Raw genomic sequence first — 13,459 nt, forward strand, 5'->3', positions numbered from 1 at the left:
TCTCTCTCTCTCTCTCTCTCTCTCTCTCTCTCTCTCTCTCTCTCTCTCTGTGTGTGTGTGTGTGTGTATGTGTGTGTGTGTGTGTCTGTGTATTAAATACACATGTATGTACTTGTGTGCACACTCACCTCCCTGTCCTCTCTTGATATCCCAAATGAAACACTACTGAAAGGTTCAACAAGGAGACTCCCATCCCTTGGGATATCTCATTTAATATCTCTTTATTGTCAACACAGATCTTTACATTTTGGGAGAAGCTGGTGGTCTATCTCAAATGGGCTTTGGCATAGAGCACTGAAGGCCCATGGTGTCTTTCAGCATTAAAAGTTTCCTCCTATGAGAAAGTATAGATCAGTGGTAGGGTCTATGATTAGGCAAGGCACTGGGTTTAATTATGGGGGGAAGAGAGAGAGAGAGAGAGAGAGAGAGAGAGAGAGAGAGAGAGAGAGTTGTCCCTAGCCTCCGTGTAACCCATGAATAAAACCTCTGCTTTCCAAGCATAAAGTTGGAAAGGAAAGAAGACCAGGAGAAGATAGGCCTTACCATTGCATGTAGGGTAGGTGTCCGTCCAGGCTGGCTGCTGGTGAAGGAGGTTGTTGGCTGGGTTGAGATTCATTACACCACTTCCTTCCAGAATCATGATCTGCAAAGGATCAAACAGTTCTTTAATCTGTGCCTCTTAGAAATGTCACTGAAGAGTACAGAACATGGAGTTCATTTGGGGAAGAGAGAGAGAGAGAGAGAGAGAGAGAGAGAGAGAGAGAGAGAGAGAGGAAAAGACAAAAAGAAAGAAAGGAAAAAAGGAACCTGCCCTTCCACCCATTGCCAAGCCCTTTCAGCAAAAGCAAAACTCATGGCAATTAAAATTTTCCAGGTTCAATTTTCATATGCATGAGGCAAGTTTTTACAGCCACCCATTCATAAATGAATAATCTCTGATCAGAAACGAAGCCAGGAGGAAAACACAATGCCTGCTTGCAGGGCAAGCCTGGCCAGCATCCAAGTGCTTCACAAAAGTGAAAATACCAGAGAGGTCTTATTTGAGGTGAAATTTCGATCAGTGAAATCTCAGACCTAGTCCCTGTGTGAGACAATGCTGTGCATCCCCACACGAGTGGCCACCATACTTAGGGATGAGGAACATTTCCACAGTGCTGAGTTCTCCTTGGAGTCAGCTGGTCATCCGAGAGTCTTCATCCAATCTAAGTAGAGCTCCTTAAGCATTTTGACTCTGGGCTAAGATTAGTAATCCTTTGATTTCTGTGACAGACACTTTGTCTTACTAGTACAGAAAAACTAAGATTGCTATGTTCTGCTAAAAAGTTATAGCTAGCATCCCTTCTGATAGAGACCTGGAAGATCCAACAGGCTTTGAAATCATCCTCAAGACAAGTTCCTTGGCTTCTCAGCCTTGAGACCCAGGAGAACAGTTTTCATTGAGAACCAGTGTAGAACATTGGAACAATGTAAAAATTTTACATCTCAGAAAAAAAATCCATAACATTTATCATGTACCTACTCACAAACTGGACACCCTCCACACCACACTACAAGTTAGAGCCCAGGAGTGTGTGCAGTCATGGGGGTGGGGACAGGGGCAGGGTTTTTCTGAAGCCTAATGAACCTATTCACAGTCTCTCCTTCCTCACACTTTATCTTAGCGGAAAGGCTGAGAAGCATTGCCCCTTATTATTTATAAAATGATGTAGTGTGGATAACCACAGATCATGGATGGGTTTTTTTGTCCTATTTGGAGGAAATTTTACATCCTCATGCATTACCCATATCAACAGAATGGTCCTTCCCCTCAAAATCTCTCTCTCTCTCTCTCTCTCTCTCTCTCTCTCTCTCTCTCTCTCTCACACACACACACACACACACACACACACACACACCAATTCAGCTCCTCTATAGTTGGTTCTGTGTAGAAACTTATCTAGAAAAGATATATAACCTTGAGAAAGCATATAATACACCCATAGATTCATTTATTCAGCAAAGGGTTATCAGTCTGATGGAGAGCTGAGGACAGAGCAGCACTTAGGAGTTGAACTGGGCCAGACACCACTTGCGATTGCTGACCTCGTGGTCACTGATGCTTGCTGAGCACATTAACTTACATCGAGCATGAGTGGAAAGTGAAGAAAGCAAGCCAGAGTAGAAACAACAAAGACAATTCAGTTAGAGAAGCTTGGGAGGAAGCAGGAGCGCTGCAGCCTCCACGCTGGCACCTCAGGAGAGCTCTGAAGCCAGGAGAGCTGGGGGGAGTCCCAGCTCTCCCATTGCTAGCCTGAGTGAGTGTGAACTCACACGGGTTACTCAACATCTCTCAGCCCATACATTGGTTCCCGTATGTAAAAATGTGGATGATCACACCTAGCCCGGACACTGGTTAGAGATCAAACACCGTTCTACACTTATGGCTCTTGGCACAAGGTCAGACACAGTTAAGAGAAACCACCGTGAGGAAAATGGCTACCTCTGTGGATAACCTGGATGCAAATCAACCCTGGGCCTATGTTTCTCTATCTAAGAAGGTAAAACTGATTCTCAAGCCCCCTTCCAGAAACCTTTTTCATTCTCACCTTGAGAGAAGGGAAACCAATCAGATCAAACCTTCCTTTCACACAGTAAGGGAGGCATTTTCTCATCTGGCTTTTTAGAACAATACCCCTAAGCTAATTCATCCTTCAGGGACTTTAAGGCAGAAGAAAGTCTGTGAGACTCAGAAGGCAGCTAGGGAGGGACAGAGCCCAGCCCTAGCTTTTTGTTTGCTCAAGGCTGGGTTTCTTCCTTGGCAGCATTTGCTCACCCACAAGCAGTGGAAAGGTTACTTTTTAACCCCGAAAGGGTTGCAGCTCAGAGCCCAGCCCTGCTGGAGAGAGCAACCCTGCAGCCCCAGAGGATGGCAGAGATAGGCCTCCTGTCATCCATTCCCAGAACTCCCCTACAGGGCTGATTCAAAGTGACTGGTGGGGACAAGACCTGCTGGATCCAGTAGGCACCTCCCTCTTACTCAATTCAGAGATTTATCCTCTGCTTCCTAAGAGAGGCAGGTGGTATAGGGGCTGGACCTACTCTTCTGAGTTGAGGAGGGAACAGAAACTCTAGTTTCTCTGCTCACTGATCTCTGCATCCATCTGGCTCAAAACTTCCCGAGCCTCACTTGCCCCAGCTGTACACAATGGGCATATCACCAAACTCAAAGCCTGCAAAGAATCACCTGATACTGTTTATGTCAAGATCTTAGACGTTCATAACAAGAACTGGGGCTGAAGAGGTGGCTCAGCAGGCAAGAACACCTATTGCTCTTGTAGAAGACCCTGACTTAGTTACCAGTATCCACATGGTGGATCACAATACCCCTAACTCCAGTTCCAGGGGATCTGGTGTCCTTTTCTCACCTCCTCGGGGACCAGGCACACACAAGGTGCATATACATACATGTAGGCAGAACACTCTCACACATAAATACATGAAAAACAAATCTAAGAAAACTTTAATAAGAAGCAGCATAAAAACATTGCTTAAAAAAAAAAGAATTTGGTGTCTTGGGCCACTTCTCAGCTTCTAATCAGGCTATTCTCCTTGGCGCACGCATCATTTCTCGACACACTCGCCTGGAAACATCCATAACTACTCCCAGCTCACAGAGAAGCCTTCGGAACTACAGAGTCTCAGTTGTTCATCTTCCCCATTGCACTACCTCCCAAACCCTCCTCCCTTTCAGCACCCCCCTTTCCAGGGGAAAACAGGCAGCATAGTGAGGGGCCCTTTTTATAGGGCCCTTTAAATGGTTACCACTCATAAAAAAGTTTATGTGGCTTAACCCTTAGTGAGTCAGAGTTCATCGGAGCTCCCCCAGGCTTGTGAGTAGAGACAGTCCTAAACCCTGACAGCAGCCACAGGAGCCACGGGAGCACAAGAGGCACTTTAAGTGGACTAGGCTAACCAAGTGCCTTTAGCCAAGTCTACTCCCTTCCAGGCCCAGCTTTTCAAATATAAAATGTAGACATTTGTCCTCCATCAGCCTCTCAGGACGGTTGAGGAGATCAAATAAGATAATGGATAATAAATATGCCTTGAGAACTATAAAAAAGCTAGATTATGACCAACGTACCCACACCCCCGTGTACTAATATAGATGTTCTGTGCTTACACTGATTGGTTTATGGAGTGTAAAAGGCTACCCTTTTAATTAAAAGGAGCGAAGATTATTTAGGGCTTGTTTTCAGCTCCCTACTTTGCCTTCAGCATAGCTTTCTTTAAAAAACAAAAATGTACTATTAAATGTATGAAGTCCTAGAATCTGCAGGACCCCAGTCAGGTTCCAGGTTCCATCTGGCTCTGTGACTTTGAATCTATTCCTCATTCCGAACCCAGGCAATGGTGAGGATGACAGGCAGGGTGCCCTGAGTCACTAAGCATAAAGAAGAGCTGTTCTGCAGAATAAATAATACAGTGGCTTTAGAAGTGTCCAAATCCAGTGCATGGTGTGCCCACAACCCAACTTAAAAGTAGCCCTCTCTTTCTTTTAAGTGGCAAATGTCAAAGGTGTTGCTATAACACATCTCATCTGTGCTGGGACTCAATCTACACATCAGAGACTGAAAAGGGCTTCCTGTGCCATGTGTTCAAGATGACCTGGAAACAGAACTCAATTCTCTCCAGCCTCAGCTTGAGGGACGGATACTGACAGTACTGTCAGCAGGCAGAGCAAGGGCATAAAGGACTGGACTCCCCTCATGGCAGAAAGGGGCATGCTTCTCAGCATTCCCACAATCAAATTTGGTGCTGAATGATTCTTTCTTGAAATTTCTAATTAAGGCCTAGTATATGTGCATATTTTGGAGGGTACAGTCTGACAATTCATACATGTATGAAATATATAATTAGTATTTCTTCCTTTCCATTAGTCATTTGCTTGCATTTGGAATGCTTCTGCCCCAGTTGCTTTGAAATATAAAATGGATGATTATAGACTGTGGTTACACTATTGTTCTGAAAAACACTGAAGCTAATTCTTCCTCTAATTGCATTTTGCCACCTGCTAACCTTTTCTTCTCTACCTGCTTCCTTGCTACTTTCCTAGCCTCTAACTCTACCATTCTCTCTTCTTCTATGAGATCATTATTTAACCTGCCACCAAGGAGTGGAAGCAAACATGTAGTGTTTGTCTTTCTATGTCGGGTTTATCCCTCACTCTGATGCCCTCCAGTTCCATCCCCACTGCCACAAATAACAAAATTCTATTCATTTCATGGCTGAACACTAGTCTATTGCATATATGGACCACATTTTCTTTACCTGGTCATCTGTCAAGGAGCCATTCCTTGGCCCCCTGTAAATCCTGTTGTAAGAAACAGGAATGCAGGTAGAGCTGGGACATTCTTTGGTGTGGAAGTCGTCACACACAGGTAGGGTATGCAGCACCACCCATGGTTTCTACCCACTAGATTCCACATGCTGGAAGCTCTCTCTTTCTTTTATAGTGTCCCCTGAAGCAAAGTCACCCCTAGTTGGGAACTATGGTTCAAACTAAAGCCAACAGAGGTGATGGATGGGCAAACAACATAAGACTCTAAGATGCTAACCACAGGAGCTTCTGGGCTTACATGATTCCAAGGGACCATACTTCCTCTAGGCTCCCTTCTCTTCCAGAGAATGGCCATCCTAACCACCACACACAGACTGGGCCACTTGGGAAAAACACATACAGCAGGAATGGAATGCTTGACCTGACCAAAATTTGAGAGTCTTAGATGTTTGCTGCTGGTAGCAGGGAATTTTCACATGGGAGATGGCAAGGTCTAGCCACAGAGTCTCTATGACTCTGACCTTGAAGAACATATTCAAGGGTATCAGAAGATTCCTACTCAGCTCAAGTCACTGTCTCTCCAAGACAGTCCTTAAATGCCAAGGAAATATGCCATGAAGATTGAGATATTGATGGCTATGTTCCTTATGGGGAAGTAGTATCTTCTTTACAGCTGACAGAAGGTGGAGTTTACAAAAGTAAACAAGAATATTTGGAAAGGACTCAAGCATCATACATGTGGCCACTGTCTAATATTAATTAGCTCTTAGGATGAATATCTCCTTAAGCTGGAAATTGACTGGCTTTAAGGACATTTTTGGGGTAGAACCTGACTCTTCAGAAACAAGAGGGTGCAAGAGTCTAGGAGCCACTGGCTATGGAGTCAGGTGGCCATATTTTAAGTTCTGGCTTTGCCAGACTATTAACAGGGCAATTCATACAAGTTATTTAACTTCTCCAGGTTCAATATTCTCATTTATGATATGAGGATATTCTGTTAGGATTTTTTAGTTAAAAAAAAAGTAGGGAGAACAGCTAACACAGGCTTAGAAAAGTTTTGGATACATAATGAATACTTTGCCTACATTAGGTGGCTTTTATAATTATAATATTAATAATACTCATAGTTCTCATCATTTTTGAACCTCCAAGGAGAAAACTGAGCACTGAATTCATTTCAAACAAAGCCTCAGACCTCTGCCATCCACACAATTCTCCAGACCCAGCTGCTAGAGCAGCCAAGCCTTGAGCTTGTTCTCCAGGTTCCTGTTCTATCTCATCTGGTGCTGCTGAGTGGATGCAGTGTATTGATACTGCAGCTGAGCAGTCAGCAGCTGGAGTATTCACAGAAGTCATGTTATTTGCCTATGGGCACAGTTCTTGCCTGAGGGATTGAAAAACATCACCCCATCCCACCAGTTCCCTCACCTCTCACCAACCACATAGAGCCTGAGGCTGCCAAGCCCAGTGCAAGGGTACACATCCCCAAGCTCTATGTGACCATGGGTTTTGCATGCCCACAGCCCTTGGCTATTATGCTGGAACAAGCATAGATGGGGAGAGAAGCATGGCGCTAGCAAAACATGGCTATGAGCCTCTCTGCCCTGTGTGATCCCTTAATACAGAATACTCAATGACTACAAAGATCAGGCTCTGAAATATGGAGTATAGACACAGAAAAACAAAGGAAGGAGACACCTTTAGGATTCTGACAGGGTGATGAACCCCTGTATCTCACAGGAAGTTCTGGCCAGCCTCAGAATTCCTATCAAGGGCAAAGACTGTTCTACTAGCCTCTTTTCTAGGACATGAAGAGAATCTTCCAGAAATGGTAAACAAGGCCAACATGGATTTGCTCAACTAGAAGCAGGTCTTTCTTTTGCTCAGTGGTAGGGTATCTGATAAGGACCAAATGCGGTTTAAAAAAAAAATCACTTTTGTTATATTATAGTAACTAAAACTTTGAGAATATTTTAAATGTGCCAGCTATGTGCTGAAGTCTTGAGCCATTATCTGAGTGGATGCTGAGGGTTACCACAACTCCAGGAGATATTACACCATCTAACAGGAGGGTCAGAGGAGTTAGGCAACTTGTTCACAGTCACGGGGCTCAGCAAGATTGGAACTAGATGGAAATTCAAACTCAGTCTAACAACAATGCTCAGGAGAGTCAAGTCATTTGCACCCACAGTCCCATTTCAAGTGGCCACAGAACATTTCTTGTACCACTGAACTGCCTCATACCTTTATTAAGCTTATACACAAGCACATATATATGCACAATAACTAATACATATATAAACATGCGTACATACAGTTATGATGTAACTGCCCCCCTTGATAACTTTCCAGGTCAAAGGATTTACTGTTTACCCCTATCACAAGGTGAGAAGCATATTGAGAAGGCCCTGCACCAGGGAGCAGATTTATCATCAGGGTTAGTGGTTGTATTCCCTGTCCTCAGTCTGAGGGAAGTGAGAGTGAAAGCCACCCACGCTGTACCTCCTTCACAGCTCCCTTCTTCTCTACCCAGCCACACTCCTCACACTGCCTCACAACTGGCTGCTATGGGACACATTTACTTCTCCAGTGAAGAGAGCAATTAAGCCTTTTAAACAATAACTTGTTCTGTGACAGCAGCAGCCACCAGACAATTCTCCATCCTTAATCAAAGCTGCCAGTAGGTGAATGCACAGCATTTGTCCTAAAGATTCTGCAAGAGCTTCCTGCTGACTTCCTGTTTCAATTTGACTGTTCTTTTCAAAAGACTACTCCCAAGCAGGAGAAAAGAAAATTCATATTTGTGTGAAATGTAGCTGAATAGAGCACAGGCCATAATTTGCAGTTTTATGAATTCATTAAAATGGGAATCAAGCTTGAAGAATGTATCTGATCATCTTGGAGTTACATCATAGCTAACTTCATATCTTCCTAATGTATTTTGGGACAAACATTTCTTGTTTCCAGGGGCAGCATCCAAAGTATTCTTCCTGGGACACTGAGCATTTTCATGACTGATAACACAATATGGGGAGAGAGAGGATGATTCTACAGCAGATAAACCCTGTTGACTATAAGCCGTTGTTGGGAAATAGTCACATTGTGCTGGCCTCTATCAACCTTGGTGCCAGACCCAGACAAAATGGTACATACTGACAGTGGCAGGCACCAAAACTGATCAAAACACAAGATTGTCTGAAATAACCCACAGAGTCTCTGTCAATTTCATTCAGATATGACAAGCCAGGTCAAGATTGAACCTCCAAAGGTCACAGAGCCCTTCGAGGCCTCAACAGAAGTCATTGTTCTCTCCCTCCACCAAAAATATGCACAGACTTCTGCTTTAACACTTCTGTTCTGTGGGCCTCAGTTCCTCTAATGATCAGCGGTGGATGCCTAAAGATCGAGGGATGCCATTATAATAACCATGGATATCAATATAGTTAGTATAAAACATAAAATAAAGCTCTGTGCTCATGCAAGATTGGAATTTTAAGGAAACTTCATGGTAGACACAGGTTAGCAAACCAAAGTGCCATCTCTGAGAAAGGTTTTGAAAGTTTTCAACTCTGTTCTCTTACCTGGTATGGGTGCTGCTTTGATGCCTCCCACTGGGAGCAAGAAAGGCTCTACTCTCTCTCTCCAGTGGCACCTGAAGCAGGAACCAAGTCACATCCTAGGTGGGTCATTTCTAAGAACTTGGCATTTTCCTTAGTACCTCTGAACCTCAAAAATCTGTCTCCTTGCTATGGCCCCCTCTGGATTTTAAAAGCCCAGTGACTATAAGGTAAAGAAAGTATAGTAAAGACACAGGCCTCGTTCTTCCTGCAGCCTGGGATGGACTATAAGACATGCAGAGGCTGGAACACCCCAGATGACTCCTACAACCACCACCTTCCAAATTAGCTGGAGAAACTGGGACTGACTGACTCTCATATGAGTGTGCTCACCACCCAAGGAAGAACTGAGCTTCAAACTGCATGGGCTCCTACCCAGACCTAAACTAGGATCTGCCTTTCTAAGCCCCTCTGTTAGAGTCCTTAAGCACTCTCCCAGCTGAAAATGTCTGCTCTGTAGAATTACTCACCTGCTCTCACTTCAATCTCTCACCACCTGGTGACTAACACCTAGAGACATCAGTCTTGAAGGAAATATCCATAAACATGAAAACAGCCCATATAAGATCAGAGACAAAAGATACCATCCGGAGGATTCAAGAGTCAATCTGTCTGTAGAGAGCCCATTGCTATACTGTTTGCCAGCATAACACAGGACAGCCTCTGATGGTCAGGACCCCCAAACTGCCACATTCATAGGTATATAGTTACTTATAAGTGTGCATCTCTGAAGACTAAACAGATACTCTGATCTCAGAATCCAGCATTTCTAGATGGCCCTTATAATGTTTGGTTTGTTGTTGTTTTACTTCAAAAGGCTCTTATGACTGGCTGCTGTGATCCCTGACCTAGCCCCACCTCCACTTTTAAAAGATTATTTAACCACCTAGGTGTTAAGCCTTACACCCTTCAAAATTGATGAATCAGCCTTCAAGGGAAGGAAACTTATCTCTGAGAAATGCTTGCTCAACTATTACAAATATTTACTGGTCTCTTCCAATTAACATATAGACTAGATGTGCTGCATCTTGCTTGATGCTAGGGGGAAAAAAACAATGAACGAAACACAGATGTAGCCCTTCACTACTCAATTATCAGTCAAGACACACTTTCAAAACAATAACAGATCTTTCCAAAGGCCCCTGAGCGTGTTCATCCCCTTGGTAATGGAATGGGGGCAAGAGTAGAGACAGCCAGCAACTCTCTCTGGTATTTGGAGAGAAATAGCCATGGAAAGAATGTTAACAAATTTAAAAAGCAAGTTGGATCCTCACCTCTCCACCAACCCATACCCTTGCCCTCTGAGAAAACCCTCACTTAGACATGGAGTTGGCAGAGTGGATAACACCTCTGAGTTTCACCAAGAAGCCTCAGCCAAAACCAATCTCCACTTGGGGCAGAATAAAGCAGCTGGTTGTCAGCATGGCTGAAAGTCTCTTCCCCAGACAATGGCGTGTTTATGTGTCAGAGGGTTAGGAGTGGGTTGTTAACATAAAACCCACCATACTCAGAGCTGTTAATTCAGTTGCTGGCAGGGGCTTCTGTTATCTTCTGAATACCTCCCAGAGGGGATAAGCCCTACCTCTTCATTTGAGTTGGCAGCAGGATTATTTTTTTGCACCTGTTGCTCTACTCTGATAACAATGCAGTTAAGCATTGATTTGTTGGAAAATAAACACAAAAAAAGTAAAGAAAGGCATCTGCCCAGACAGCCTAAGCTGGTTTGACTCAGCCTTCATGCCAATTTGTTTTTCCTATAAAACCAGAGAAAACCCTGTCCTTTCGGTTATGCTGCTATCCTCCTACTCCCCCGAAGAAAAGGAGGTATCAAATAGGCCAGTGGGAGCTGGCAAAGCCCAGGAGCCAGAAGACTTTGTACTTTTCCATTGGCTGGTTTGCAAGGGCACTGAGGGGTGTCCAAGGTCTACAGAGTGATATGGCCAGCCTCCAGCTAGCCAGGTTCAGATCAGGAATGAGATGAACAGGGTGAAGAAGGGACTCCTGGGAGGTGTATCAACCTCAAACCACACTCTTCAAATGATTGACTTCTGAAATGCAGGGTGTTCAGGGAGGAGATATGGTCTATGGGTTACCAGCTAGAGTGGAGACTTAGCACACACATTCCCAGTCTCCGTCCAGCCTCTCCCACAGATGCCAACATCTAACCTGGATGAAAAGCCCTAGTTCCTAGACCATGGCAATTCCCACCTCAGAAATGAGGCTAGCCATATTTATACCAAAACCAGGCTGTTTAAAACTCGCTCAGGTTGTATCAGGCTCTGAGGTCCCAAGTCCCAGGTGGAAAAGGACCTGAGAAGTTCAAGCAAGGTGTGATTTCCTCTGTAATTCAAACAACATGATATTCTCATTTCTCATTAGTTTGTCAAAAACCCATGATGATTTAAGCCTTAAAAGTCCACAAAGTACTAAGCATATCATTCAACAGAGATGATGAATGACATCAATTAGCCAGTAGCATCATCGCCCAACCTTCAACACAGGGTCAAAGGAAGTGTCTTCATATTTCATTTCATGCATAGTCATAGGCAATATACACCACTCCCCACAAAAACACCTTCTCCCCAGACTTCTCTGGATCACAGGCCCATTAACACTAGGGGCCCCACAAAAACACCTTCTCCCTAGCCTTCTCTGGACCACAGGCTCATTACCACCAGGGGTTTAAAGACCAGTGGGGAAGGGCTGTGGAACAGGCAGGGTTTGTGCCTTCTCTTCTGAGTATTAAGGACAGGGTGATCCAGCACGGGTGAGACATGGCTGGCTGAGCACTCCCAAGCATTCTTGTCATGAGCAGGGCAGGGAGTGGAGTTCCTCACATCAAATCAGGCAGCAGCAAAAGAAAGGTTTAACAGCACCCTTAGTTGACTGAAAAATAAATAAGACCAACTGGGCAGGAATGCGGGAAGGGTGGAGGGAGGTAAGGGGTGGGGACTAGAGGCAGGGAGGGGTTGGGATGGACTAGGACAATGGATTTGACCAATTCAAGAGTCAAGTTTCCTCCCAGGAAAATACCAAAATGTCAAGCTAACAGCCACCAATCTGAAATCTCACAAACTGTATAATTACACACCAACAAAAACTAAGATAGAGAAGGCAGTTCATATGTATTAAGTATTTGTGTAGACTGAATGGAGCCAAACCATGCATTAATAAGCTCCTGGAATCTTCATGAGAACTTCAAACATAACATACTAAAATCTCCATTTTTACAAATGAAAAGGCACAGTGAAATTCAAAATCTTACCTGCTGACTTAGTATATAGAAAGGATATCCTGTAAGTGTATTAGGAGAGGGGTGGGGGAAGCACCATAGATCTTTACAGCTTTGGAAATGGATCGTTCTGCAACTACAAAGGAGACATCTCTCCTAGGACCTCATACTTTTCATTTAAAAGCATGTCAAGATGGCTCGTTGACTTTCCCCCCAAAATGTGATGGGGAGACATGCTGGTCACCCTGTGCTCAAGAAGGAAGGGAGTCCTTGAGCAAACAGGAGTCTAGATCCTACCACATGCTGACTCATGGTTCCCCAAATATATTCATGAAAACTTAAGCTTGAGTAGAGGAGACACTGAAAACATCCACCAGTGATATGCACATGTTGAACTTGTAAGAGCCCCTTGTTTCGATCCCCAACACCAAACCAAACAAAACCCTTCAGTCCTGCTTCCTGTTGAAAGCCACAGGTTGACTCAGGGGTTGAAGTGGCTGCTGGAAGCCATCTCAGACTTATTGGCCTTAACAAAGGAGCTCTAATAATAGCAGGAAACACTGAAGAAAATTAAGGAGAATTTATAGCTCCTTTGGAGGGCACCAAAAGTCTGAGGGAAGACTTGCAAGTGCCAGGAATACCTCAGAACCGAAAGAAACTGGGTGAGTCCTCTGGGAGCCTAATTTCCACCAAGGGAGATCCAGCAAAGCTTTCCATGACTCTGCTTCTCTTAATTCAGTGGTCTATGTGTGGAAGAAGCTCTCTGGAAATTCAGGAATGAAAACCCACCATGAAGGTAAGCACCTCAATCTCACAAAGGCTTTCCTGGGAATTAAATTGCACAACACTAATAATGACTTGGCCCATCCCCTGGCTATTTCAAAGGAAACTTTCAGTGTAAACTCTAAAGGAATTCACCAACTCTGCAACTCCATCTTCCCCTCTTCTGACAGCAACTTCCCAGACTCCCAGGCCCCAGGAATTGTCGTGTATTTAAAAACCCTCACCATGATGAAAGGCACCATAAGCTACAAAATGCAGGTCTCGGTGCAAAAGGGAAAAAGGAAAAGCAGAGCCTTGTTGAAGCCTTACTAAGTATGTTAAGCTAAGTGTGATGGCACGTGCTCATAATGCTGGCACTTGAGATACAGACAAAAAAGGAGTTTGAGGCAGCCTGGTCTACATAGTGAATTCCAGGCCAGTCCTAGCTACATAGTGGAGAGAGTGAGTGGGAAAGGAGGGAGGAAGGAGGAGGGGAGAGGGAGAGGAGAGGGAGAGGGATAGGGGGAGGGG

General features: G+C 44.3%; 1 protein-coding gene across 1 annotated transcript in view; it reads right to left on the reverse strand.

Annotated features, from left to right (window-relative positions):
* Window positions 1-13,459, reverse strand: part of Ehf (ETS homologous factor) — a 37,950-nt gene that overhangs the window by 17,692 nt on the left and 6,799 nt on the right. Inside the window, exon 2 of the mRNA XM_028767057.1 lies at window positions 544-643. Within this exon, the coding sequence (XP_028622890.1) occupies window positions 544-640 (97 nt within the window). The 5' untranslated portion in view covers window positions 641-643. The remainder of the gene's footprint in view (window positions 1-543; window positions 644-13,459) is intronic.

This window comes from Grammomys surdaster, unplaced genomic scaffold (genome assembly GCF_004785775.1).
Source record: "Grammomys surdaster isolate TR1022 unplaced genomic scaffold, NIH_TR_1.0 170, whole genome shotgun sequence".
In the NCBI taxonomy this organism is placed as follows: domain Eukaryota; kingdom Metazoa; phylum Chordata; class Mammalia; order Rodentia; family Muridae; genus Grammomys; species Grammomys surdaster.